Source organism: Fragaria vesca, linkage group LG3 (assembly GCF_000184155.1).
Source record: "Fragaria vesca subsp. vesca linkage group LG3, FraVesHawaii_1.0, whole genome shotgun sequence".
In the NCBI taxonomy this organism is placed as follows: Eukaryota; Viridiplantae; Streptophyta; class Magnoliopsida; order Rosales; family Rosaceae; genus Fragaria; species Fragaria vesca.
Window position 1 is genome coordinate 4,005,371 of NC_020493.1, and position 27,128 is coordinate 4,032,498.

Consider the following 27,128-nt stretch of genomic DNA (forward strand, 5'->3'; position numbering starts at 1 on the left):
TTCATGTTTACTCCCTTAGTTTTTCTATTAGGGAGTAATGATGTGTGGTATGACCTCAAAATACCATGTATATTTGTAAAGTGATTATTGTGCTTAATTGTAAAGTAATACACTAATACACAGAGGGCTTACGCTTCATTATAAATAGGGGTCCCTCGTTTCAAAGTTTCCATTCACTTCCAATACCCCTCTTATTGCTCCAAAGCACAAAGCGCATAAACCCAAAGAAAGACAGACACGCATTTTGCATCAATGGCCACCAAAGTCTACATTGTGTGAGTCTTCTGCTCCTCTCTCTTTCTTTCTTTCTTTCTTTCTTTCTCAGTGCTTGATTAATATGATATAGTGCTTTGAGATATAGATTGATTTCTGGGTTTTATTTCATTGATTGACTTAAAGTGACTATGATCTTTGATCATTGAAAGCTATAACACTTCTGGGTTTTGTTCGGTTTGCTTCTTGGATGTAATGGAATGTGAATTGTGAGTTGAGTCATTGAAAAGACTGGTACTTTGTTTAAGATTGTGTTCAATTTGCATTGGGCATTTTAACCCAATTAACTTGTTATTTGGATGAATAATTATTATAGAAAATGAGTATAATCATCTTCTGGTTCCTCCCCTCTCTGTTTTTGGAGTGGTTTAGAACAGAAAGAACAATTCTTTAGGAGAATTCCTCTGGCATACACAATATTATGTTCAGAAAATCAAACAATCCTTTATAAATTTCTGTTCTTTTTGGTTATATTGTGCGATTTGAGATGCTATGAACTGAATTTCACCACTGTTTGGGTAGAAATTATTAGAGTTTTAGATCCCTATCCATTACTTAAAAAGATTGTGGGATTATGATGTTAACCCAGCAACGATTAGAAAGTGATTGTGAGAACTGACCTACCTTTTAGAAAATTTAGAAAACCAAAACCAACATTGAAAGGTAAAGCCACTGCTTTTGATCCTTTTGTGGTCCCAGAATAATGCCTCATTATTTAGACTACTTCCTTGTGCCCATATTGCTGTCAGCTTCTATCAGTATGCGTAGACATGCATTTTAATTTGGCACTCGCTTCTTGTCTTTTTGCCTTTCTGGATTTGCTTCTGAAGTGTCAAGCATTTCTTCAGTGATTTGTGAAAACTTTGAACACTCAAACCATACGTGTGGGAAAGTAATTTTATGTTTTGACATCACAGTCGATGAAAGCTTAGCTTACCTTAACTTATTGATGTATTGAAAATGACATAGTTTCTTATCTTTATATACTTAGGCCTGACTTTGCTTTCCATAAGATTGCAAGACTAAAATATTGATTTTCAAATAACATTTTACATACCTGTACCAATTTGGGTTAATTTTAAAAATCCTTAATGCATATTGCAGTTACTATTCTATGTATGGACATGTCGAGAAGCTGGCTGAAGAGATTAAAAAGGGAGCTGCATCTGTGGAAGGAGTAGAAGCTCAACTATATCAGGTGTGAGAATTTATCGATCGCACTTCATATTATGAAGTTAGTATACTTTAAATACAATCTGCATAAACTATTTGTTAGCCATTTTCGACTGCTATTCTCAAAACATAGATTTCCAATGAAGTGAGATCTGTGTGAATTTTTTTTTTATGAAGTTACCAGTAGATATAGCTAATAGTGAATTCTCAGTATTACCAAGTATTTTGTACTTCTGGCCTTGATTTTGAGGACCTAACTACTTGCTGACTAAGCTTTCAGGATTGATATGGTACACCATACACTAATCCTGTTAGGAATTAGGAAATGATTTTCCTTTTTTCCCCTCCCTGACTGTAATTTAAGAAGTGAACATCCTTCTCAGAGACTATTTCTATAGTGATTTGCGGCCTTGCTTAAGTTGAAATTCTTACCATGATGCTCTCTTGCTGATTATAGGTTGTTGTAAGTCTATATTGATGTTAAGATGTCTGCTGTCATTATGTTTAGAGCCTAACTATCTTGTATTGCTTCGACCTCCCACTGTGTTGCCTTCTATTGAAATATTATGTGAGTTTTTGGTAAACGCTTACTGAGTGGAGTAGTGTTCTAAATGGTTTATTACAATAGATTCTTTTATTCAGTGACTTGCTTAATTCACTGTGATTTGGGACGTTGTTTGAAAAGGATATCAGTTTTTCTTGAATGTGACTGCCTGATTCAACCTACTGTTCCCTTAACAGGTACCAGAAACACTGCAAGATGAGGTTCTCGGAAAGATGGGTGCACCTCCAAAGAGCGAAGTACCTATTATTGCACCCAATGATCTTTCTGATGCCGATGGTTTACTATTTGGATTCCCTACTAGATTCGGAATGATGGCTGCACAGTTCAAAGCATTTTTAGATGCAACCGGAGGTTTATGGAGGTCACAACAGCTAGCAGGCAAACCTGCAGGAATTTTCTATAGCACTGGATCTCAAGGAGGTGGACAAGAGACTACCGCGTCAGTTTTCTTCTAAACAACTATTGCTTCTCTGTTACTGTAAGCTCTCTTGATGCATTGCAGTTTAGTAAGTCTTAATTTGAGTTTGATTTTTGGTATGCAGCTTGACAGCTATCACTCAGCTTGTACACCATGGAATGTTGTTTGTGCCAATTGGGTACACATTTGGAGCTGGCATGTTTGAGATGGAGCAGATCAAGGGTGGCAGCCCCTATGGTGCAGGAACTTTTGCTGGTGACGGCACAAGACAACCTTCTGAACTCGAACTACAGCAAGCTTTCCACCAGGGAAAGTACTTTGCAAGCATTGCCAAGAAGCTTAAGGGGACTACTGCTTGACTATGAACTCTATTTATTACTCTATACATGCACATTTTCTTTGTTATTACTTGAATCCCATGGCAGAATTTCACTTTCCAAAATAACTTCTGTGCTTTGTTGAATATATATATGTTGTCACAATATTATTAAAGATTGAAGTTTGTATAATTCGTCTCAAGGTATAAAGCCCATTTCTCTCTATAGAGTACATGGTTTGCCTGTGTCCCAATCCGCTTGCTTGTTGTAAGTTGATGATCAAGTATTTTGAAACATTATTCTCAACTAGGAAGCCCAACGATGGTTTTGAAAGATGGACTGCTGCGTAAGAAAGTGTTAAGAAAATGTTAGCTGGCAAAGCAGCTACACTTCTCATATACTCTCATGGTCAGAAAGGCCAACGATACAACATGTTCATCTGAATTCACGTACAATTATGAATTATGCAAAAACTACTACAGATCAATACTGAATGAACGCTACAAAATATTCCTTTGAATCTGAATACAAGACGGATGTCTCCTGAGATGATGATGTCTAATATGACAATCTCAGACAACTAATATGTAACTTGGGTGGAGCATTGGCTAGCTAGGGGAGTCTCTTATATATATGGAGATACAGACAATGTTGTATGTATATGAGCTTTCTACTGGAGCGGCAAACTGGAGGAAAATTTTCCCAATTAGATCTGTCGGCTCATTAGATTTACGGTGAAACATTTACGCATACAGACCTGTACAGAAACTTGCTCCATGATATATATATATATATATATATATATATATATTGTAGAATATCAACATGATAAGTGGTCCAGGTGATCTTATCATCTCGATCAAATAAGTTCATCATAGCTTCAGAGGATAGATTTTGGACGGAAGTTCCTTGTATCATCCCCATTCTACCATCATAGATCATCATGATCATCTAATGAGCAGTGAGCACAAAGAAAAGAGTTTCCCCAACATCCAAAAAGTTTTGGGTCCTCATATCAACCACTTGAAACCCCTAGCTAGCTTCCCCTTAACTCTAGCTGAATCTTGGTTATCTTTTCATCCATATAGAGAGCCTAGCGATCTCACCTAGCTTGGGTTCGAACAAAAATGAATATTGTATATATAGTGGGTGATAAATTCCAAATTCCAGTTTCTTAAGAGCTAGGTTATTAGGTAAGCTTATTATAGTGTTTGTGAATGGCTGAAAGATAACGATTCAAAGTTGCAGAAAGAAATATGGCTTTAAGCTGGAAAACTTGAAGCAGAAGACAAAAATAGTGTGTTTTGATCCCTCTATTGATTAGCCCGAACAAGAAAAAGAAGTATCGATCTTTCTATTAAAGTATACAATACTGTAACTGCTGGGGGTCATACATTTGCTTTATTTTAACAACACAATGATTCCTAGATGCTTTCCTTTTAAGTATTCCTTTCATGTTTATAAGTAAACCATATGAAATATACACAGCAAAGCTCAAGAACATCAAGAATTTAGAATTGAATTCCATGGAGTATACCCCAAAGAGAGCCAATGGTACTGATCCTGATGCTTCACACTTCACAGTAGGGTATGCATGCCACCCTTCGGTCGATCAATTCACAAGTCATAAAAAAAATAAGATGGATAATAATTAAAGTGAGCGCCAGGAGATACTAATCAAACAGATCGTTTTTAACCATTAAAGTAGCTTTCTTTTCTTTCCCTCATGATTAGTCATCTCTAGCTTTTGAAGTTAAAGGGATTCTTCAACAGTAAGCTAAATATAGCTAGTTTTTGCAGATCTGATTAGCTAGGCTCTTCAGTTGATTTGGTGTTTCTATCATTAAGCTTTGGTCTAATATATGCAGGAACTTTTATATGTATAGAATTCGATCATATCTTAAACTTGGAATTTGTTCAAAGTATATAACATCAAGAACAATGACTGGTAAGATATCTTCTATCTTTTTTGGATTTTCATACGTCATATGTACATGGACGTACGCTTATAGAAGTTAGCTGGGGAAATTGAACGAATTAACACTTTCTTGATGATCTGTTATTTTTTCTTGTTGATTAGATGAATGGTTTTCTTGTTGACCAAAAAAGATGAATGGTTTTCCGCTTTCCCCTTCTGTGTGTTGTTTTTTGAGGAGCTGATTTTCATACCTGCTCTTAATTTGGTGGTATTTTCTACCTCGTTCTTCTCTATAAATAATTGGATCTTACAAATTTGTAAGGTCTCTATGGGATAATATGTCATAACAGAGACATTGGTAGCTGCTCTCTAACAGAGATTTACCATCTTTACATATGTATAGACATCTTGAATTTGGTTTCTCTACTTAGATTTAAGTTGTTTTAATTTGCTTAGATGACTTCTAACATTTAGATAATTGGATTGAGTACAAACAATTTAAGGCCATGTCATTCTTATGTTATCCTTATTTCATATAATAGTTATAAGACATCCAAGCAAATCTAAATAATATAAATCCAAGCAGAGAATCAAGATCCAACAATTCTTTCATATTCCAATTTAGAGTACTCATAATAACCGTCTCATATTTGTTCATGCTTTGAGCGATATGAAAACATCCTATTTCTTCATGGGAAACGTTAGATGCAATACAACGAAAATCAATTTACATACGTTCTAATCACGAAAATCCTAATCACGTTCTAATTTTCTATCACTTTGCTACTTTACATTTTGTTAATCGAATGATAAAATTAGTCCTTTAAGATTATTAATTTATAGATTAAAAATGTGATCCCCCTAATTGATCATAGATATACATAACAACTCACACAATATAGAACTATATCTAACTCAGGTTAGAAACTTGTTGAGCTAATCTATAAGATAACCTATATAGCCTTGTATTATTATTTACCAGACATTACAAGAATCAGTAAGCTCTCGATCATCGAAGACATAGCAAAGGAATGATCAATTATATATGTTCGATCATCGATCTTCTAGGTTAATTACATGATGATAATTAATACTGCATTATGTTTTTCACGCGCGCAAAGACAGATCGACATGCACTCGCGCATGCACAAACATCTCTATCTGTGATCTGATCTGTGATGATGAGTAGTCATGACCAGAAAGAAAGAAAGCAAACCCTAAAAGCTGGAAGAACACAATGGGCCGCCCTCTGACTTCCCACTACCACAAAAATTCCAATCATACAAAAAATAAACAAAATTCAAAAAAAAAAAAAAGTGAGAAACGCCAATCAAATAAGCTCCACTCGAAGATCAAATAGGTACACAATAATCTCTTAATTTATTTCATCTTTTTTCTTTTCCTCTGAGATAATAATACAAAGGTGGTGCTGCCAGCCCTAGCTGACAACTTAACACATGAACAGGAACAAAAAGGGCAGTTTATCGAACCCCATCTGCTAAATTCAGCTATTGTTAACAAAAATTAACAACTACTAATTAAACTAATGTCAACACCTTCCGCTAAATTTAGCACCTGTTCCTGTTCCCAAACCCCCCCCCCCCCCCCCACCCTGATCTAACTAATTAACTAAGTACTTTTAGCGTCTCTGGTCTTTAATTACTTACAAGACATGCAGTAAATTCCTTAGTAGAAAACTTAAACTGGTTCCTGATCAAGTTGGCTCCGCCGCGCCGGCCTCTTCTTGATCACCTGTGATGGATCACCTGAAAGTCGTTGCTCCAAATGTCGGAGTCCAAAAGTCGGCCGTGGTTTCATTAGCAACCGGAAATGTACTTGAAACCGGAACCAAGCACAATCCTCGGCTTTGTAGATCTTGTTTTCCTCCTTGTTCCCCCTCCTTCAATTTATCACAACCCTGTAAATTTGAAATAGAATAGTCGATGAGACGGTTTTCGCTACATGAATGTACGTTTTCGAAGTAAATTGGCTTTTAGGTAAGTTTAGACTAACGATTTGCATAGCAACTCGTGTTGTTGAGGTACGCGTGAACTATACATATTGGAATATGAAGAGAGAGTGAAATAGGCTTTTCATTTCAGTGAGATTGGTACCATAATTTGTTGTATAGTAGAAAGAAAAAATCATAGCGAATATGTATATGTTTGCTTAGTTTGATGACTTTGATCATCAATGCTGAAATGAACTCATATATTGAAACATACTACGATCGACAAAGATGAAATAATGCAACCTTAATTATTACCTGTTGGTGTTGGATTGGAGCTCCATTGTTCATATATGGAGTACTTAAAACCTGAAATTACATGAAGAGAAGGCGATTCATTAGCTAGGGTTTAGTAGTTTCGAATGATCTAATTATTCTAAAAATTACCGAAATTAATAAGAAACATACACCGACTTGATCGTGGAGGAATTTGATGTACTCAATAGCTTCGTGGAGGACAGAAGCTGTATCAGTCTGAAGAAAAGGAACAGAAGGAATGGTGGTAAGTTATAATTACATTTTATTTAACAGATTAAAGTTTTTTTCCTTTCTCAATGTAATGTACTAGTCCTTGAAAAAGCAGAAGAGATAGAACAGAAAACTCCAAAACTACATCACCTTTCCGAAAGGCGAAACCAATTGCTGGAGAGCTGTGATCCGGTCCCCTAGCTTCTCTTTCCGAACCTAATTAATCATCATCCCAGTTAACAAATTAAGCTTTGAATTAAAGAAAACTAAAAACAGCTCTGTCAAGGAATTCAAATTAGAAAAACAAAAACTCGATCACCGGAAAGTTTGGTTTCAACCTTAAAAGTTGGTAATGGGGAAGGTGTTTCAATCCGAGCTCTTTTGAATACGGGTTCAGTGCTACTACAGAAGCTGCTGCCGCTTTTCTTGACGGTACTGGAGCTCGAGTCCTGAACATCTTCATTAGTGTTGGCCTGAAATTTCAACATCTAAATGATTATCCTCGAACCCTAGCTAGCTAATCAATACTAGTAGTCATCACGAGGAAATTGACTATATATTCACCTTAGTGAAGTTACCGGAAGTAATGGGTTTATGTTCATCATAAGCTGCTGCAGTAGGTGCTGTATATTGTGACTGTGACAGGGAGGGAAAAAGACCAGTTGATCGGATGTCATGGTTTAGAGCGGCCGCGGGAGTATTCCAGAATGGTGTATTGATATTCGAAAACTGCAATCCACCGCCACCACCACTGCCTCCTACGGGTTGTTGTTGTTGCGTTGGCTGCAGTGAAGGTCTTAGGCAGCTGGGAGAGTACCTAGGCCAACATGTAGTAGTAGAAGCTGGTGATGATAATAAAGCGTTGGAACCAAGTGTGCCATAATTTTCAGCTGAAGAATAACTCATGGATGAGGAGCCGTTGTTGAATAGTGATTGTAGCTGTGGTTGGGGTACAACTACTTCTTCCGGATCATACAAATTCTGCAACAATTGTGAAGGGAAGCCGCCACTGCCGTAAGAATTATTAGCTGATGATGAGGTTATAGGAAACCCAGAGGAGGAGCTGCTTTGGTCTAATGAAAAATCTTGATTATTCATAGGCTGCTTGAAAGAACCCATTGCTTCTGGGAGCATAGAATTATGAAAGTTGCTCTCACCTCTTCCACTACCACTGCGACTGCAAAAGAACAAGTGAAATATAGAATCTGATTAATTGAATCTAAACAAGAAAAAGAAAGTTCGAATCCTGCAAATTAAGATTGTAGGGGATTTATGGGAATATTAACGTATTGACTAATTAATCTGTAAGAGAAGAAGTTATATATAGCAAACTAGTATTACTTACAGGAGCAACGCTTGGTTCAAATCTGAGGGCACTGTGGACGACAATGAACTAAGACCAAAGCCTATCATTTGCAAGGTTGAACGATCAGTAGTTGCAGAAATATCAGAATTCTCATGAAGGTTTCGAACATCATGATCTTGATCATGATCGGTTCTAACCGAGACTACATCTGATGACTTAATATTAATCTCACCGCCACAAGTAGACCTTGACGACTTGATCATGTCCATGTCGTTGGGACAGCCAAAGCTCCCCATATGATCATTGAAACCTACTGAACACGGCGACGCCGCCGCCACGAGCGCATGTCTCGATGCAGTGCTCCACCAGTTGCCACCGCAAATCCCGCCCTGATACTCCTCCGCCATAAACTTAATACTCAATTCTCTACCGCTTAATAAAATCCCTGAGTACGTACACGACGCTTGCTCTTTCCTCTTAATATGTAAGCAAAGCTGAAATATATGATGCCTTTGTGACTTGCAAAGTTGGATTTATATATCGAACGGTTAGGGGTACTACGGACAGAAGAGAATTATTTTACAGGAATCCGGTTGACATTTTTTTTTTTTGAAAGAGGATTGATGATTGGACAAATGAGAGAGGGCATTTTGAATCGAATTTTTTTTTTCTGTGAGCTTTCGATTAATTATTAATAAGGTGTAGTTTTGGTTATTCCAATTTTATCCGCTTCTATTTTTTTTATGCTTTGCTTTTGTTTTTCCATACTGTTATATACTTATATATTGTTTATGGGTTTATATATTCTGTGTTGTATGATGTTCGTGTTGAAAATTTCTGGTATTCCTTGTGAATAAAGCGATGTGGTGGTCGGATGATGATGAAGTCGGTATTTTCAGACTCCCCGAGTCACTGTTTTGGAGGAATAACGCTCACTTTTTAAACATTGTCCTTATTATAATCAGACGGTCGAAATTCAATGTTGGGTTTCAGAATAGATCTTAAATCTTAAAAGGTTAGGACCAAGGGACATGGGGGGTATATATGTGTATAATCATGTGTTACGCTTTCATAGAGATTTAATTTGCTATTCGAGATATGTATTTTTCACGTTGACACTTAATAAGAAAATATTAAACAATTCAACTGTTCGAGATGCTCTTAATTTGTATTATTTTATGGTTTCATTAATCAGAGTTTAAAGACAGCCGCATCAGTCTTTTAAAAGAAATCTATTATTATTTTTTATCGACAATTGTAATAGAGTGCCTCTTAGATACACTAACTAGTCTTTTCATTTAGAAGTATTAATTCTCTAAGTAATTAACACCCAAGTAGCTAGCATGATATATATACACACACACTAACATACAGTGAGATTTATTCCCTCTAAATGTATCATATAATAGATGCAAAGTTATGTACCCAATGAGGTGATTGGACAACCTTATAACTTGAAGTTTCGTATGGTTAATCTATGTATTTTTCACGTTAACGTTTCAGTAATCAAGATTTAAGGACAGCCGCACCAGTCCTTTAAAAGAAGCCTAAATTATTATTTATTATCGACAATGGTAATAAAGTCAAGTAGCTAGCATGATATATATACTAACATACAGTGAGATTTATTCCCTCTAAATGTATCATATATTATAGATGCAAAGTAATGTACCCAATGAGGTGATTGGACAACATTACTTGAAGTTTCGTATGGTTAATCGCAGTTGATGTACGTCAACCAAAAGATCAAAAGGATAAGACTCATAAGCCAACAAGTTTGGGACTTATAAGGAAATTGATTGATGAAAGGAAGAATATCGATGGCTCTAAGCAGACTAAAACTCTTTAAAGTCAGCGAATGGTGGGTTGTTAATGAGTAGCTAGCGCAGTACGTAGTGTGGACTTGACTAGCTACAAACTGTTTGCAATTGTGTGCTCCTCGAAATTTTTTTTTGCACAATTAATGGAATTGAGTTCGACATTTCCCAATTTGGATGCCCTGAAACTCAAATTCTACAGCAAATAATTCCCTGATGAAGGACCAGTTCATGCCGAGATCGAAGGACCACCTGATGATGATGCATGTACAGAATGAATATTATTCCTTCTATCAATCAACTTCGACATCAAAATCAAACTAAGCAAAACGTAATCTTCACAAGCCAAAGATAGATATTGTTTGGCTGTTACTAACCATCAAAATTCTGCAAAACAAATTAAAGTTAAAAGAAGTTGAATTCAAAACGCTCAAATTAGGTCAGATCCATGAGTTTCAGGGGAATGAAGCAATAATCGATCTGTTTCGACTTTCGAGTCCTTTGATGACAGTGATTCTACTAGCTAGCTCGATCATCATCTAAGAACCTTGTAAGCGACACACGAGTGGAATTGCTCTGGTTTTAGCTGTATCAGTTGTAAGATTAATCATATAATAGAAAATATAGATTGCTAATGTGGTATATTTATGGTGGACTATCACCTAATATGGACTTTTAAATGGTCAACTACTTTGATATACTTGCTCTTAGTTTTATGCTTGAACAAACTAGCTCAATCTTTCAGAAGAAAAGAGAGGAAAGAACCTAATAATTGATTAAAGAAAGTCTTAAACAGAAGCTTCATTCATCAGATGAGTCGTCGAGGAAGACGGTGTTGGATTAAATTTAGAGAGGAAAGTGCAGGTTGTTTAAGACCCGTGTCGTCGGAGAAACAAGATGATGAGTCAACCGGGGACCCAAGCGCGCACGCCGGCGTGATTAGACGTACACCTGGGCCTCTCTTAGCTTAGGTAAGCCCTACCAGAGTCAAAAGGCGGAGAGTGACCGAGAAGTTTTTCCCGTCGACTTTATTTTTGGGGTGGTAATAAAGAAGAAAGGCATATTTATCTTCACCTAGCTCCCATCCAATCACAGAAGTGAATCTCCGACTAACCAGATCTTACGGTTGGAAAATTCTACAGCAAATCTGCATACTAGATACTGACATGGACGGCTTTCAACTAGGACTTTCTTGGTTAGGGTTAAGCTAGCTCCATCGATCTGTTTCAACTGCTTAATGTTGAAATTCATAGAAATCTTCGAAATAAATATATTTCAATTATTAAAACCCTAATTAAATGTACAAACTTTTTATATTTGAGGAAAGAAGTTGTAAATAAGAAGATTTGATACTCAAATTGCGTTCAACATGCATAGAATAACGTACGTACGTACATATTATATATGTACATAGCGTTTGACCGTAGAGTGGTACGTGAAGATATTCGTGCAGAAAAGTAATGGAAGACAAAATGTCCACAAAACTCTACTCACAACTCCAATCCCGAGTTCTTGCACTCGAGTAAGAATGAGACGACACAGTACTATCGATCGATCACGTACGTTCTTGATGTTCTTGATTGATATAGTGTTGAAAAGAAAAACGTTATGAATAATAATTAGGGCGTCACCCCCATCCCAACCCTTTGGGATTTTCTTATTGTCTTCTCTTGATTAAAAAATGTTCCTTTACTGAAAAGAAAATGATCGCTTTGGACCCTCACGCTCATGTCATATCTTGTGACTCTCTACCATATACCGCCGATCGATCATATATATCTTTGTTCTTAAGCTAAACTAATCAATCCATCCTCCCCTTCTCAACTGTTCTCCAACCCTAGCTTTGATCCTATCTCGATCTCGATCTCTTTATATATCAAATTTAGTTTGCCTCCAAATATCCATAAGTAGTTGGCATGGATAAGCTGGGTTTAACCATGCATGCAATAATATGAAACCGATCGATTATTAACCTAAGTATGTATACGCCGGAACTTGTTATATATGGATAATACTTTATCATGTGTATATATAACACAATTATACCAGAAAATTGAGGTCATGCTGGCGTCATCTTGAGGTGTGCATGATGACAAAAGAGATTAAGAGGTGGCTAAGACAGATTGGACCCATCAACGGAAAGATGTGACCTAGGAAAGGAACAGTAACCCCCCACGGGGATGTCCTAGCAAACGAACCCTTGAAAATGATATTAATCCGACAAAAAAAAAAGAAAAAAAGGAATTGAAGGACTTAGTCTAGGGTATACTCAAAATAGTGTTCACATAGTCAGTAATTGACAAAGAGATTCATCATGGTTAGTCACCGTTAGATTTACATCTAAAAGTTGAAAACAAATCAATTCAACTTAAAAATAATTATCTCTACCCTCGAATTTACATCCAACGGAATCCAACGGTGACTGACCATAAATATTTTGGTCAATTATTGACCATGTAAACACTACTGAGGGTACTATTATCTGATTATCATATTTATATTCATATATGCGTTGAATATAGAAAACACGAGTCTAGGTTGGACCATTTTGCTTTGTAAATTAAACGTGTTTGCCCACCCTTCTTGAGTCAACTCCAAACTAAGTGAAACACGCACCATATTTCAAACCGTCCATATTGTCCCATATTGGTTTGTTGGTTTTATATACATGAACATTCTCTTCTAGCTTCCACCCCAAGAAGGATATATATGTAGAAATGATATTTCTATGTTGTACGTACGTAGGTTATAAGTTTCACATACTTATGTTGTGAATCTTGGTATAGTTTGTGTCGGATTGTACATGATTGATGGATCTTCAGATTAAACTAAATTATATATTGTACGTACGTAGACACCATTTAAAGTATTCGTTATTAATTCTTTTCTTTCAAATGCGTGTATGTGCTTCTTATGGTATCATTTTTAATTTTCCTTTTCAATTAACATTTAGTAAATGTTTTATATTCGAGAATGTGTCGTTCAAAATTATTGATCAAAATCCTCCTTGTTTGATTATAAAGTGTACTTGTAAACATAAGGTCAAGTACTATATGTATATTGTATTTGTTTTACCTGTTTTTTCCATTTATTATGAACGTTTCTAGTTTCTACTTTCCATTTGTCGATGACGATTGCTTAAACTAAAAAGAATCCCAAGTAAATCATCAAACAAATTTTAGGTGAGGCAGCGCGGCAGTGATTATACTTTGAAATGGGGATTCATGAATTATGTTAACTAATGATTTGGGGACAAACAATGATCCCACATTATGTTTTTCGAGTTAAGTAGAACACCTAAAGCAAGCATATCATAAAGATGCGGATATGGCATGAGAAATCGATCGACGTGATTAAAGCTCAAGACTATGCAGTTAGTTTCATTTCCTACTTCTTGTTCATCTTATATAACTGATCGAATTAATAGGTGTTACATACTTTATGTATAGTTGTTCTAATATTTGGAGCCCTTACCTACTCTCTATCATTTGAGTATCCAAAATGTAGTTCGATCAAGATTGACTTGCACGAGTCTGAATATATATAATTCAACTGAAATATTAGTAATGCATTTTTCACCAATTAAAGTGATCGATGGCCATCGATCTCCTAATTCTAAAGAATGACAAGTCATGATTAATCATTGGCTTTGTTGAACTAGCTATTTCACGTCACCAAGTTGGTCTTCCTTCCTCCGGCCCTAGCTAGCTTGGCGATGGATGATTATCGAGTCCTTTACTCATTTTCTTAATTTTGATCTTATTTTCTTGATTAAAACTAATTAACATCCATGTTTATCCTTAATTAACAATAAGGACATTGATTTAAATAAGGGCCACTCTTTGTCCCATGCGTGCTCTTCATGCAATCCTACAAAATCCTACAAAATCTTTTGATCCCATCATTATGTTTAGTGACTAGGTGATTATTTAGGTCGCTTAAATCTAATTAATTTCCAATTTTTGATATCAAACATTTCATACTCGTAATGTATATATGTGCACCAGCTGGTTAATTTCTCGCTACAACAATATGGAGCAAAGACCACACAATGGAGCAAAGACCACACAAGGTGTGTGGTGTGTGGCCTTTAGAGATGTTGTATTTCTCTTAAATGTGGTAAATGAGAGTATTAGTATGGGTATTGGTAGGGTATGAAGGAAAATGTCACACATAAAAGTGATTTGTAACACCCTTAAAGGTCTTGTGTGGCATTTGCTCCATATTGTTGTAGTGTCTCATTATAATTTTGTGCACGAAAAGTAAATTGATGTATATCATGATGAACATTATGGAGACAATTTTTAAGATATATACCTGGGTCATGAAGCAAGTTTAGATGGTTTAAAGAATCAACTTATCTATATATGCTGCCTGCTCTTTCTGTTTGAGGATGGTGAAATGGAGTTGATCAGAGATGGGTTGGACCTGCTCTTTCTAACTTCACAAATTTGCTCTATTTGTTTCCGATGAAAACCAAAGACATGCATAATTTTCTTACGTCTGTTTTGTTCCCTATATCTGATATATATCACTACTTAATTAGTTCTCAAGTCTAACTTTATGAGCTCAAGTAATAATACATGTTTAACAAACACCATAGTCATGACTCCTGACCATAAGAGAGGCTGAGAGGAATAATATAGATATGATCGAGCGAGAGTGATATCCCCAGGTTAGGTTGCTTTGAAAGAACAATACATGAAGGCAAATATATAAATTGGAAACAGTTGCATTCTTGTAGCTGGTGAAGAAAGTTGGATGGTTAAGTGACTTGCCCTTTATATATCTAATAGTTTTCCTTAGCATGCATACGTTTACTTGTAATATCAAACTATCAGGTATTCAAGTAGAGTCACATACAACAGCTTTTTGTATTATGTGGGTTAATTAGACAGTTGATAAATCAATCAAGAATGGGAAAAAGACGATCGAGCTAGACAGTATCATCATTTTTGTTAACAATTTAACCAAGTCAAAATCTGTGTAGAGACACCCCGGCCTAGCTAGCTTGTCGTATTGTATAAGGGTCAATGTTGCTTTCGTCCAAGAATTAAGTTCCAAAATTAAGTCGACCTATACAAATTTTCTTAATCATGACAACATTGGAAGCAAAAGAATCAAACAACAGAATTAGCTAACTATGATATTAATAATTGACTTTAATTTTGAGATTAACGAGTACATATATGCATGCAAGATCGTTGCTTTCTTTCATTTTTTCCCTTAAGCTAGTTGGGGTACGTATATGCTTCATTTCCAATCAAAATTAGAGAATTATGTATGTGAAATGAAGAAAATATATACTATATTGTGACTTATATGAGGGTCGGGATGAGGAATTTGACAAACTTTTTAATCACATATCAACATCTCCACCATGTAACCTCTTGGTATATATGAGTAAATCATTTATGAAATTTTTCATTCAAATTAGTGATCGTTAAGTACCTACTAACCTAAACTGAATCGGAACTCATATTTCAAACTTGAACCACCTTGTTCTTGTGTTAAACTCCAGTAACTTGAATGAAATAAACAAAAAAGGAGAAGATGGGCATGGAAATGTGTTGATGAGCATTGAGAGGCAAATATGCATATCCTATCAAGACAACCCCAAAAACATGCAAGAAAAAAAGATGGAACAATAGTCTAGTCGGTTAATAATATCTTCCATTATGCAAGTTTCTTTTCAACAACTAATATAAATAAGATTTGGTCAAGCAAAAACCATAAAATAAACACGAAGATCATACACAACCCTTTAGCCTCATATTTTTTCAAGATACTGAATTATCATTGACGTATCTTAGTTAGGACTTTTCTTGATTTTCATAATTAACTCAACTATAGCAGACAATTTTAGTGATGCAATTCGGTACCTAATCTTTGTAGTTACTCAGAAAATTAAGTACCTTAGCTTAGATGTTGTAAAACGCAGCTGCCATGGTTGATGTAGGACTTTATTTCACGCGTTTTATTGGTGAAGACCTTGGTTTGAACTTTGAACACGATTGGGCTCAACCCAAATCCAGTTGGGCTCCATTAATTTCTGTCATATCCACTATTCAAGTTCGTTGTCTGGGCCATTCTATATCACTGGGCCTTTTAGTAAGGGATTTGCAATTGCAACTTTGCAAGGGTTTTGACTTTTTGCAGATGGATTTAATCATTTCAATATACAATATTTCAATAATCAGACTTGAAATCCTTATACAACATCACAAACATATGGCAGATGCATTGAAGTGAATATAGGAGTTTTGAATCATAATCATAGGGCAGATGCAATCCAGTTTTCACATTCAAAGTTTTTTCACCCACCACCATTACTTTAAACTCCTTCCAAGGCTAGGAAAGGATCCAATTTGCCTTCTATCCAGATGCAAAACATTCACATATCTCTATATGGAATTCTAATTGCTCCTGTATTTCGTCAGTAAAGTTTGTTCTACTATTTTCTTTGGGTGAAACATTCTCAGAAGAGTATTGTAAGCAAATCATCAATAGGAATGACCCTCATTCACCAAAAAAATATATGCCCCAAGATGAAGAAACAAGAAAAATACCAGAGGAACAAGAGCTAATCACTATGACAAATGATGTCATGGAAACCAAGAAGTGTAAAGGAACCGAGGAAGTTTCATGTTTTGGAACCATTATCCAGCTTGGAAAGCCAAAACTTTCTTCTTGGCTGTTATAAGATTTTGATCACAAGTAGTATATTCTTCTCCTTCCACTGTGAATTGCATTTGCACTGTTCTAGCAACCACAGCATCATCCATGTCCCAAACAGAAGTAAAATTGGATCAACTGGACCCAATTTTTCTCAATGGGACCATGAATGACATAGACAGGCCACCATCAACAACTGACTTTAGTGCAGCCTCCACATGGTGGCACGACTCGAAAATTAAATCCAAAGACCCAATCTTTCTAGCCAAATTTCTCAGCTTTCATGGGTAAATTCACAGTTCATGGTTCAAATAGATAAGCTTTGGGTGGGAGGCAAGGATGGGAACCACAAGCAATTGATGTAGTTGATCCCAGAAATGGCCTACTACAGCTCCAGCTACTATGATACTGGTCATGGGTATCAGGGTGAGTATTACCTAACCTCTTATGCTCATAATCCTGATGATTCTGCTTCAATTTCTTATTCTAGCTATGAAGATCCCAGCTTTCAGAACTTGCTTGAATATCAATATCCAAACCCAACTCCGTATTATCATGCCAATTACCACTCTGCCTCTGCATACAGCAACCCCATTTCGATTCAATATGACCCCCCAAAACACTATGAACAGAGTTATGACACTGGTGTGACTCAGTTTCTAATATCTTACTCTGTTTCATCCCCTGAGTTTAATGACCCTGAAATTGATGATTATGACGAGTATGATCCCACACCTTATGGCGGTGGATACAGCATTGATGCACAGTATGGCAAGCCCCTTCCACCTTCAAATGAAACTTGTTATCCTCGCGGCGGATCGTCGTCTCCTCCTGATCCAAAACCCTCTAATCTCAGTGGCGCCATTGTTCCTGTTAGTGTTGGTGGTAATGGAGCAATTGCTGACGAGCAAGCAGCAAAGCCCATCACAGAAATGAGCCTGCCAGTACAGTTGGGTAAGGAAGATGAGCAGCAAGAGAAGAGTGAGGAGCAGGCAAAAGAAAATGGTAGTCTGGTACTTGCAATAGAAAATGGGGATGACACTGAAAGTCAAGGAAAGACTAATCAAGGTGAGGTATACGATTCTAGGTTTGAAAGTGGGAGAGGGTTATATGATCAAGTGCCTAGTGGGTATGGATTGGAAGCCATGGACATTTGTGAGAGTCTATTTGGGTACTGGCCTTGCCTGGCTCGCGATTTGAAGAGATCAAACTGTGAGTCAAGCAATGACCAGCGATTTTCGTGTGAAGATCCATGGAAAGGAACTGCAGATTATCTATTTGGGAGCTCCAATCCTTATATGGGAGAAAGAACTACTTACTATGAGTATGAAGACTACCGAAGATGATTGTACAAAACCACAACTTATTTGGACACATCTTTTCTACTCTGAATAAGTGGAGCATTTCCGGTCATTAATCTTGATGTAACTTGAATAATTGTGTTGGTCACATATATATTTTTTTTCTGAGAAACATCTTTTTCTTAGTGCTTCTAATGGATTGTTGATGGATTGCATTTTCCTAGATCTGATAATGACAATGCTTAGGGCATGGTTGTGACTTGATTGTAATGCTTCCCCAAACCACTCTTAACAATTCATCAACATCATCTTGCTTATAAAGTAATTGATTAAAATTATGTAGGAAATTGGAAACTATCATTTTGCAAGCAGTGTAGGTGTTGCAGAGAACTATAATACAAGCTCACTTATATTTCATAATATGAAGTGATCGCCTTTGCGTCAAAAAAAATAAAGAAAAAAAATGAAGTGATCTATTATCTCTAATGGAAATGTTACTTGAGAAAATTCAAAGGTGGAAGAAAATTTTAATTTATTTGTTATAATTCTCGACATATAAATCTCTCATTTTCGTAACACTATAACCAAATACAAAAATAGTGCTAGATAATGCGATTAAACAAAGAAACTAGTTACAAATATTTGCAATAGTAATGTCAAGTAACTTCACTTTCAATTAATCATGATCGACTAGAGAATAAAATTTATGATGTAACTAGACCCGATAATGATCCAAATTCTTCACCTTCTTGAGTCAATCAAGCATATATTTTCTCGTAATAAATGAGTGAATTTTGGACCTTCTATATTATCAATCAATTCATTTACCTTCTCATCGTAACAAAAAAGAATAAAAAAATAAATTACCTTCCCATCGTAGTTTCCGAAATAAAAACCTTAAACATAGAGAAGTGAGAATCGCAGACACTCATCTCTGTCCCTTCTGAGTTCCTTCACAATGTCTCTGACACCCACATCTTTGCTCGCACTCTCTCTCCTCCTCCTCCTTGTTCTTCCTTCAACAGCCACCTCATCTCTCCACAACCTTCTCCAAAGCCAAGGCCTCCCCGGCGGCCTCTTCCCCAACACCGTCAAGTCCTACAATCTTGACCCGACGGGCCGCCTCGAGGTCCATCTGGACTCTTCTTGCATGGCCAAGTTCGAGAACCGTGTCTACTTCGACAACACAGTCAGAGCCAATCTCAGCTTTGGTGTGCTTAATGGCTTGGAGGGTCTGATCCAAGAGGAGCTGTTTCTGTGGTTACCAGTCAAAGGGATCTCTGTTATTGATCCATCTTCTGGTTTGATTCTGTTTGATATTGGTGTTGCCCATAAGCAGCTTTCTCTTTCTCTCTTTGAAGTCCCTCCTCTTTGTAACCCTCAAGGTAAATCCAAATTAATTAACTTTCTTTGTTCCCCAATTTGGAAAGATTGGTGTTCTTGATTTGGATTAGAGTGTGATAGAATTGAAATTGATGCAGGGGCTTCAGTGAAGGAGGATGTGGTGATGAGCAATGTATTTGTGGCGCAAAGATGAGAGAACTTCAGTCTATTTTGTTTTTGTGTGGTTGTTTTTGCATTAAATAGAAACTTAATGTTTATAGAAGCTTATAGGGTTGTAAAAAGTAAGAAGATTTGGAATCAAATGATAGAACTTTGGAATTCTGTTCTTTATGTTGGTTGTGGTAGTTGCTTGCGATACTAGCTCTCATCTATTATGTGTGGTTTTTGCTTCATATACTTAAGGTCTTCAGTGCAAGCATGAAACTTGGAACTTTGGAACTTGGATTTCCTGTTAGTATTTGGGTTCGAGTCTACCGACTTGGAAAGGAGGATGGGAGAAGAGACTGGATTTCTGATCTTTTCAGTGACAGATAGTTTTGAACTTCTTAATTTTGTGGTGTGTTTTCCTTGTAGTGATGGAAAAATAAGGGTTGATGTTCAATGTTCATAGAAGCTGTTGGGTTGTATGAAAGGAATACTGAGTATGATACTTGGAATCAAATGAAATAGTCTTGGAGTTCATTCCCTTATGCTGGTTGTGAGTATTGCTTGTGATTTTATGTCTAGTTTTTTTGGTCCCAACTTGGCTTGTGCTTTGAAATTTATCTGAAACCAACACGTTTGGGGTTCAATCAACATCAACAGAAGAAGAATTGAAATTTATCTCGACCCGATGGGCCGCCTCGAGGTGTGTTTAACGGCCTTGGAGGGTCTGATTCAAGAGGAGCTCTTTCTGTGGTTACACTGATAGCAGTATTCTCAGTTTTTCCTGATAGCAGGATTCTCAGTCAGTCATCTTCTGTAAAAAAAAAATTCTTTAAATGAAATGTCACTATTACCCTGACGATTCAATTTATTTACGGATGTCCGATTTGGTTTGTGAAGTGACTTTGTGTCTGGGTTTCACAAGAGGAACAAGAAGAAGAGAAGAAAGGAGGCTGAGAAGAAGCAAGGGGAGGCTTATTGTTGGCATACACTGAGTTTTCACATACCTTTATCACCAGTAATTTAGATTGCTTTCCAGTTAAACCATCCAAAACAGTTTCTCATTTCTTTTTTAGTAATATATTCATCTAATTGAGTGCTGCATAATACTGTCGCCAGGATCGTTATATGCCACTAACACTATAAGCAACTTAAATCTGATATCTGTTACTTTGATTGATTCAAAATGAATGTGTGTCTTGTGTGTATGAAGTATGAACCTTCATTATTTCTATGTGCTCTGTCTAGCGCTCTAGCAAATGATGCTGCTTCCATCCCAAAAACCTTGTCCTGGAAGATGTTCACATTCATCTGCAGCTCCTGGATACTTAATACGCAGTTTAACATATGTGCTAATCAAGGGCTTTGAGTACTTGCATCAGTAATAGCCGGTACTGATGATCCTTGTATGAGGAACCTGTCATCGAGCTTCTGCCTTCTCCTCAACATGCAGGTTTGAGCAATATTTCATCCTTGTTTTAATAACAACTCTTTATTGTTCAATTGTACTTCGATATGGCGGAAGTCAAAGTAATCAAGTTTTATATGTCTCAAACTGTTAACCAAGTTATAACATCTGAATTAAACAGTCTGCCATTTCCTTATCAATATATAAATTCAAGATTGCTACATAAAAGTGTCTTTCAAGTTTCAAGGGTTGGCATATGCCAAATTGCCAACCAAACACAAATACCAAGTACTAAAGGCTCGACTATTAACTTCAAAAGAAAATGAATATAGAGTACTACTGTATGGTACTTCATTACTTCCATTAGCTCTAGCAGTCTAGCTATATGCCATTAATGATGTCCAGCATCAGTTCCCTGGTTTGCTGCACTGGAAGCGTATCGCAATGGAATCCCTGAAAGTAATAAGATCGATGTTAACTTCACATTATCCATCAAGTACAGTCGATGTGTTCTATTAAGCTATATTCATCTATGTCTATTATGAACTGTGCAATTGTGCAAAGCAACCTTTCAGCCTGCATTTAGATGAATAATAATCACAACTGAAGAGTACTTAGTTTGGGAGGTTTTTCCAGTACTTACAGTGACCCAGGAAGAAACAAGCATTGCTCCATTTGAGGTAGTGACACTGGTATCATTGAGTTCAAACCCAAACTCAGTCATGGCCTCTATCAGTTTGGTAAATCCACCTCTTTTCTTCGCGAAAACCGCCTTTATCCAAAGTTTGTCCCCATCAATCTGAGTCACACTAACGTCTGCCTGCAAATCAAATCACCAATAACATTAACTAGGTGGAAGAGTTTCCATGTTCCAATGAGATGATATATGCAGAACACTGTTACAGTTTTACCTGAATCCCAGATTTCTTCATCTCTTCTGCTGCATCAGTTTCTTTTTTCCTCGGCTTTGGCTCCGGCACCTCTAGTGAAGACAATGCTTCCATCTCAAAGAGCTGTTCCTGAAGCATGTTCACCTCCTTCTGCAGCTCATAGATATAAGTAATCGCGTCATCAACGATCGTCGCTTTATTCATCTGAAACAAGCAAGAAATGAAACGTTAGAATCTTTTTTTTCTTTTTCAAGTGCTAGTATTGAAGTTTTGAGTACTTGCATTTGTGATAATGGGGACTAATGAGCGTAGCTTGAGGAGTCTGTCACTGAGCTTCGCCCTTCTCTTCCTTTCGGCATTCAGATTCTTGGATTTGTAAATGGGAGGTCCATCTACTACATCGTTGTATCTCCTTCGACCCATCCTTCCTCCTCGGCTGTTGTCTTCTAGTTGATCAGGACTTAGGTATAGTTCATCCAAGGGAGAGCCTACAAATTCCATATCTTTCAGATAATGGTCAACAAGTATTTTCAAAAGTGGGATTTGGGGCCCTAATTCATATATGTCGTGCTCACAAGGCTATCATGCCATTTTGTGTGTGAAGAGGGATGCTGCGATTGTGAAAACTCGCAGGCACTTCAATTCATATTTTATAGACTAACTAACTAGAAAGAGAAAGAGAAAAACTGATACAATTCATTTTCGTTGTGTGTGGTTTGATTAAGCGAAATTACAAAAAATAAGCAGTTTTTAGAGTGAAAGATTCTCAATTAGGAAAGTATCAGGCATTGTGCAGGTTTTACATGTCATGGTCTTTGGTCTTTGTTGACTGAAAAAAATATGTCATGGTCTTCCTGTTATTTGATTCCAAGTTTGAACATCTGACAGAAACATGTACATATCCCTCTAGTGTTCATATAGTTCATAACTTCATATAGATCATAAAAATACTGCCCTACATATTTGGATGTTATGCATCTGGGTTTGTGAGTGTGTGTGTGTGGATTTATAATATCAAACAAAATTGATTTACATGATAAGCGAAGGTCAGAATCGGATGGTTCGCAATTGATTTACATGTTATACACATCTGCATCACATCTAAATCCCATATATTATGGTGTTTTTCATGTATTAATTATGATAATTCTCTTACATTAAAACAACCGAGCAAACGATACTAGTGTCCCAAGTGCTTCTCTGTATCATATTTTAGTCTCGCATCGTACTTCATTATCGACTTATTTTTATTTTTTGAAGAAAAAAAATAGTTAGTTACATTCATTGATCAAAGATCAGGACGAACAAAAGGTTAAACATATTTCATTATCGATTTGGCTTATCGTATATATGAATTACTAAAGATCTTAAAGCCCAAACACAATAGTGTCTTTCGGCCCAAACCCAGTCCAAAATATTTACCGCAAAACTTCTACTCCCAGGTCGCCCTGCTCAGTGTCTCGCTCGCACACTCGCACAATCTCACCTTAAACCCAAAACCCCACAGCGCCCACTCCTCCCAAAACGATGTCGTTTTGCCGCCTCATCCGCCGCGCATTTTCCACCGCCACCCAGCCCAAACCCAAGAGCATCAGAGCCATCTCCGAAGACCTCTACAGAGAACGCAACCTCAAACGCCTCGTCCACAAGTTCAAAGAGTCCTCAGAGATCTACCGCTTCCGAACCAAAAGCCCCATTTACGAAGAAACTGTCCGCCGCCTCGCCACCGCCAAGCGCTTCAATGCCATCGAAGAAATGCTGGAGCACCAGAAGAAGTACCCGGATTTCGCCGACGAGGGTTTCGCCGTTAGAATCCTTTCCCTTTATGGAAAGGCCGGGATGTTCGATAATGCCCAGAAGGTGTTCGACGAAATGCCTGACAGAAACTGCGTGCGCACCGTGCTGTCCTTCAACGCGCTTATGGGCGCGTGCGTGAACTCCAAGAGGTTTGATATGGCTGAGAAGATATTTAAGGAGGTGCCGGAGAAGTTGTCTGTTGAGCCGGATTTGGTGTCTTACAATATTTTGATCAAGGCGTTTTGTAAGATGGGTTCATTTGATTCCGCGGTTTTGGTGCTTGAAAAGATGGAGAAGAAGGGTATGAAGCCGGATGTGATCACGTTTAACACGATTTTGGATTGCTTGTATGGGAATCAGCGGTTTTCAGATGCTAAGAAGATATGGGGTGTAATGGTGGAGAAGAATGTTGTTCCGGATATTAGGAGCTATAATGCCAAGTTGATGGGATTGGCTTTGGAGAAGAGGAGTAAAGAAGGGGCTGAATTGGTTAAGGAGTTGAGGAGTAGTGGAGTGGAACCTGATGTGTTTAGCTTCAATGCCTTGATTAAGGGATTTGTGGGTGAGGGGAACTTGGAGGAAGCTAAGCGGTGGTATGGTGAACTAGTGAAGAGTGGTTGTGCTCCGGATAAATGGACTTTCGAGATGCTTGTTCCCTTTTCTTGTGAGAAGGGGGATGTGGAGTATGGTTTTGAGCTCTGCAAGGATATTTTCCAAAGGCGCCGTCTTGCTAGTGCGGCAATGTTGCAGCCTGTGGTGGATGGTCTGGTTAAGGCCTCTATGATTGAGCAGGCAAAGGAACTTGTCAAACTTGGGAACACTAATTCCTACAAACGTTTTAACTTGAAGTTGCCTTCAGACGAGTAGGGCCTTTCTTTTCTTTTTGCTGCTCTCTTTTGTATGTTGAATTCTAATTTGGTTTTGAAGCACAAACATGTAGGGTAAGCGTGGAACTCTTTTGAAGTGAGAGTGTGATCAATTTTCAGTTTTCATTTTTGTTATTTCAGATAAGAATTCTTAGTAACATACCAATTTCTATAATGGCTAGACAATGTTTATTTTTATTCAGTTTACTATTTCTCAAATATAAATTTGTAATGCAGCTTAGGCTTCTTGTTTCTCTTGACCACCTTTGAAGTTCAACTCCACTTCCAGTAGTCTTATTAGTAATTACATTGATACAGTCTCATACAACATCAGTTTCACATACTCTTTAAGAGATGGAAGGCATTGGTTGCCATCGTAGCTATACATCAGGGGGATCATTCTTGCGAGATTAAGAGAAGCCAATGTGAATGTTGCTGGAAATGGATTTGGAGAGAGCAGGTCTCTGTTCAGTTTCTTCCATTCATCTGAAATCATATTAATCGTCTTTTCTCGTGCCTCCTCAATGGAACAGCCTTCATGTTCCTCTAAGTAGCACCTTACATACGACCCATCGTTCCCATCCTGGTTCTCATCCTTTGCACTGCCTAAATCATCCCAGAGTCGAAGAATTGCTGCTGAGGACGATATAATGGCTGGAGTTTCATTCAACAACTCCACGCTCTTTCTGGTTATGTTCTGACCCAAGAGAAAAAACATGTGGACTAGAACCACATTTACCCCAGAAGAAACGATGCCATTCTTCAAGTACTCTTCTGACTTCGGCAGCTTCCCAGATGCGAACCATTTTGCTTCCACCAAAAATGCGTTGCAAAGACTCGCCCACTGCAACAGAAGTTACAGAATGAATGGTCTCAATGTAAACCTTGTAGTGCAAGCTCACGATTTTAACGATAATCATGTTAAATGTGGTAGATTAGTCACAGTTTGTATATATAGTTATGTACCGAAATTTTCAAAGATTGTAAGGGGTTCCATCCATGCTTCTGATAGACCTTGCAGCTGAATTCATTAGTCATATCATACAGAGCCTTGAAGCATATCTTCATATAGTCTGGTAGGTGGTCTATAGCAGTAATTTCCCATCTGTATGTATGCAATAGTTTGTTGATCAATCATAAATTAGTAACAAGTCTGATTATATTCCATCACTGACGCATATAATTCATATATACCTATTTACAGCTTCTGTGAAGAGATAGAGGTCATCAAGGGTTCCATAAACATCGAAAATGTCATCTATCAAATAGACAAAAGAGATGGGTTTTGTGAGCTCAACCCTCTCCTCTGATAACTTTGGATCTGTTAGGACTGCCATGGACCATATGTACCATTTCAGTGGTTGATCTCTAGCAAATTTCAGTTCCTTAGCCAATCCAAGGTCCTTCCACCATCTAAAATGTCAAAAATACACACATAATTACACTTTGTATCTCCTGTGTGAATTTAGGTATCAATGTCCTGATGAGTCATTGTCAAACTTACTTGGAAATTTGAACTATTTCATTCTGGTGCCGAGACCGAACCATATTGAAATCTATTTTTGCTACTTCTTTTAGCAAAGTTAACCATGAATTGGGCCTGGTGGCTTGAGAAGTAACGAAAAAGTTCCTGGCCATGAATGAGGCCAAGCTTCTGTGATGAGGATTCCTCAATGTATTTCCAACAATTCTGGCTTGATGATGATCAAGATGTGACAGAGAAGTCTTTAGCAGATGGCCACTAAACTTTTCAGCTTCAACAAGTGTATCTTCTCCTTCTGTACCTAGCTGCGAAGCTTCGTATAAGCTCATCAATCCCTTGATGTCTTCACCCAGAACTTGCTTGAACGTTCCTTTGCTTTCCTTGAAGTTGTTAAACACATCTGTAACAAACACGTAGAAATATGTATTACTACACAAGTTTTACAACTGTTTATGAATGAAATAGTTTCATATCGCTTAGTGAACGAAAAATAGTATGTATGATTAAACTTACCTTCAGGCACGGAGTAACCATGTTGTCTCAGTAGTCGAAAGCGAAGTGCAACCTCATGAAGATCATCAGAGGCAGATACAATACTCATCTGCTTGTGCAGAATTGCGTCGATTTCTCGTTGAAAGTGGTAATCGATGCCTAGCCTTTGAACAGCATCGATCATATTCAAACCTTCAAGGGCATCTACCTCTGCTGCATTCCTCAAGACATTCCTGAGTAGTTCCAGCTTCCGAGAATGTTGGACAAAAATGTCATCCTGCAAGTAAGGCACAGTCAATTAACTATTGTTTAGTAGCTAGCTAGCCTCATTGAAGAAATGTACGTAGGAGAAAGCCCCAAGAATTTTACCATAGTTCTAGTATGCTTGGTTTCAACGTTCATCAGCTTTATAGTACTAGAACTGGAAAGCAAGCTATCTTCGGCAACGCCCCATCTTTGAAAAGT

At 37.3% G+C, this 27,128-nt stretch overlaps 7 protein-coding genes across 7 annotated transcripts; 4 read left to right on the forward strand and 3 right to left on the reverse strand.

Moving 5' to 3' along the window:
- The first annotated feature begins 62 nt into the window (after window positions 1-62).
- Window positions 63-3,080, forward strand: LOC101301946 (flavoprotein WrbA-like). The gene is made up of 4 exons (XM_004293441.1): window positions 63-275; window positions 1,378-1,471; window positions 2,188-2,450; window positions 2,554-3,080. Exons 1-4 carry the CDS (start codon window positions 253-255, stop codon window positions 2,786-2,788), a joined length of 615 nt encoding a protein of 204 aa, XP_004293489.1. The 5' UTR covers window positions 63-252; the 3' UTR covers window positions 2,789-3,080.
- On the reverse strand, window positions 1,112-27,128 carry LOC101299453 ((3S,6E)-nerolidol synthase 2, chloroplastic/mitochondrial-like). The gene is made up of 9 exons (XM_004293432.1): window positions 27,033-27,128; window positions 26,685-26,940; window positions 26,193-26,571; window positions 25,883-26,101; window positions 25,655-25,793; window positions 24,972-25,532; window positions 9,653-9,664; window positions 2,032-2,036; window positions 1,112-1,134 (listed from the first exon to the last, which is right to left on the reverse strand). Exons 1-6 carry the CDS (start codon window positions 27,063-27,065, stop codon window positions 24,993-24,995), a joined length of 1,566 nt encoding a protein of 521 aa, XP_004293480.1. The 5' UTR covers window positions 27,066-27,128; the 3' UTR covers window positions 1,112-1,134; window positions 2,032-2,036; window positions 9,653-9,664; window positions 24,972-24,992.
- Window positions 6,067-8,948, reverse strand: LOC101299934 (transcription factor bHLH113-like). The gene is made up of 8 exons (XM_004293512.1): window positions 8,679-8,948; window positions 8,486-8,546; window positions 7,705-8,317; window positions 7,479-7,613; window positions 7,291-7,356; window positions 7,081-7,146; window positions 6,931-6,981; window positions 6,067-6,582 (listed from the first exon to the last, which is right to left on the reverse strand). The coding sequence occupies exons 1-8, from the start codon at window positions 8,851-8,853 to the stop codon at window positions 6,427-6,429; spliced, it is 1,323 nt and encodes a 440-aa protein (XP_004293560.1). The 5' UTR covers window positions 8,854-8,948; the 3' UTR covers window positions 6,067-6,426.
- LOC101293080 lies at window positions 17,316-18,284 on the forward strand. Its single transcript, XM_004295354.1, has one exon. The coding sequence runs from the start codon at window positions 17,316-17,318 to the stop codon at window positions 18,282-18,284; it is 969 nt and encodes a 322-aa protein (XP_004295402.1).
- LOC101294829 lies at window positions 19,166-20,271 on the forward strand. The gene is made up of 2 exons (XM_004293577.1): window positions 19,166-19,624; window positions 19,721-20,271. Exons 1-2 carry the CDS (start codon window positions 19,198-19,200, stop codon window positions 19,774-19,776), a joined length of 483 nt encoding a protein of 160 aa, XP_004293625.1. The 5' UTR covers window positions 19,166-19,197; the 3' UTR covers window positions 19,777-20,271.
- LOC101293381 (transcription factor DYSFUNCTIONAL TAPETUM 1-like) lies at window positions 21,527-22,526 on the reverse strand. Its single transcript, XM_004295355.1, has 5 exons — window positions 22,308-22,526; window positions 22,047-22,229; window positions 21,779-21,955; window positions 21,636-21,711; window positions 21,527-21,588 (listed from the first exon to the last, which is right to left on the reverse strand). The coding sequence occupies exons 1-5, from the start codon at window positions 22,524-22,526 to the stop codon at window positions 21,527-21,529; spliced, it is 717 nt and encodes a 238-aa protein (XP_004295403.1).
- Window positions 23,517-24,770, forward strand: LOC101306601 (pentatricopeptide repeat-containing protein At3g13160, mitochondrial-like). The gene has a single exon (XM_004293534.1). The coding sequence runs from the start codon at window positions 23,553-23,555 to the stop codon at window positions 24,687-24,689; it is 1,137 nt and encodes a 378-aa protein (XP_004293582.1). The 5' UTR covers window positions 23,517-23,552; the 3' UTR covers window positions 24,690-24,770.

Excerpts from the sequence above, each read along its gene's own strand:
- LOC101294829 (XM_004293577.1), top strand. The coding sequence starts at position 19,198 with ATGTCTCTGACACCCACATCTTTGCTCGCACTCTCTCTCCTCCTCCTC. Across the intron at positions 19,625-19,720 it reads TCCTCTTTGTAACCCTCAAG|GGGCTTCAGTGAAGGAGGAT; the intron begins GTAAATCCAAAT and ends AAATTGATGCAG.
- LOC101306601 (XM_004293534.1), top strand. The coding sequence starts at position 23,553 with ATGTCGTTTTGCCGCCTCATCCGCCGCGCATTTTCCACCGCCACCCAG.
- LOC101301946 (XM_004293441.1), top strand. The coding sequence starts at position 253 with ATGGCCACCAAAGTCTACATTGT. Across the intron at positions 1,472-2,187 it reads TAGAAGCTCAACTATATCAG|GTACCAGAAACACTGCAAGA; the intron begins GTGTGAGAATTT and ends TTCCCTTAACAG. Across the intron at positions 2,451-2,553 it reads GGTGGACAAGAGACTACCGC|CTTGACAGCTATCACTCAGC; the intron begins GTCAGTTTTCTT and ends TTTGGTATGCAG.
- LOC101299934 (XM_004293512.1), bottom strand. The coding sequence starts at position 8,853 with ATGGCGGAGGAGTATCAGGGCGGGATTTGCGGTGGCAACTGGTGGAGC. Across the intron at positions 7,147-7,290 it reads TGGTTTCGCCTTTCGGAAAG|ACTGATACAGCTTCTGTCCT; the intron begins GTGATGTAGTTT and ends CCTTTTCTTCAG. Across the intron at positions 6,982-7,080 it reads TCCTCCACGATCAAGTCGGT|GTTTTAAGTACTCCATATAT; the intron begins GTATGTTTCTTA and ends ATGTAATTTCAG.
- LOC101293381 (XM_004295355.1), bottom strand. The coding sequence starts at position 22,526 with ATGGAATTTGTAGGCTCTCCCTTGGATGAACTATACCTAAGTCCTGAT. Across the intron at positions 21,712-21,778 it reads TTGTTTCTTCCTGGGTCACT|GCTGAAAGGTTGCTTTGCAC; the intron begins GTAAGTACTGGA and ends ATCTAAATGCAG. Across the intron at positions 21,589-21,635 it reads CTTAATAGAACACATCGACT|GGATTCCATTGCGATACGCT; the intron begins GTACTTGATGGA and ends TATTACTTTCAG.
- LOC101299453 (XM_004293432.1), bottom strand. The coding sequence starts at position 27,065 with ATGAACGTTGAAACCAAGCATACTAGAACTATG. Across the intron at positions 26,572-26,684 it reads TGGTTACTCCGTGCCTGAAG|ATGTGTTTAACAACTTCAAG; the intron begins GTAAGTTTAATC and ends TGTTTGTTACAG. Across the intron at positions 26,102-26,192 it reads GAAATAGTTCAAATTTCCAA|ATGGTGGAAGGACCTTGGAT; the intron begins GTAAGTTTGACA and ends TTGACATTTTAG.
- LOC101293080 (XM_004295354.1), top strand. The coding sequence starts at position 17,316 with ATGGCCTACTACAGCTCCAGCTACTATGATACTGGTCATGGGTATCAG.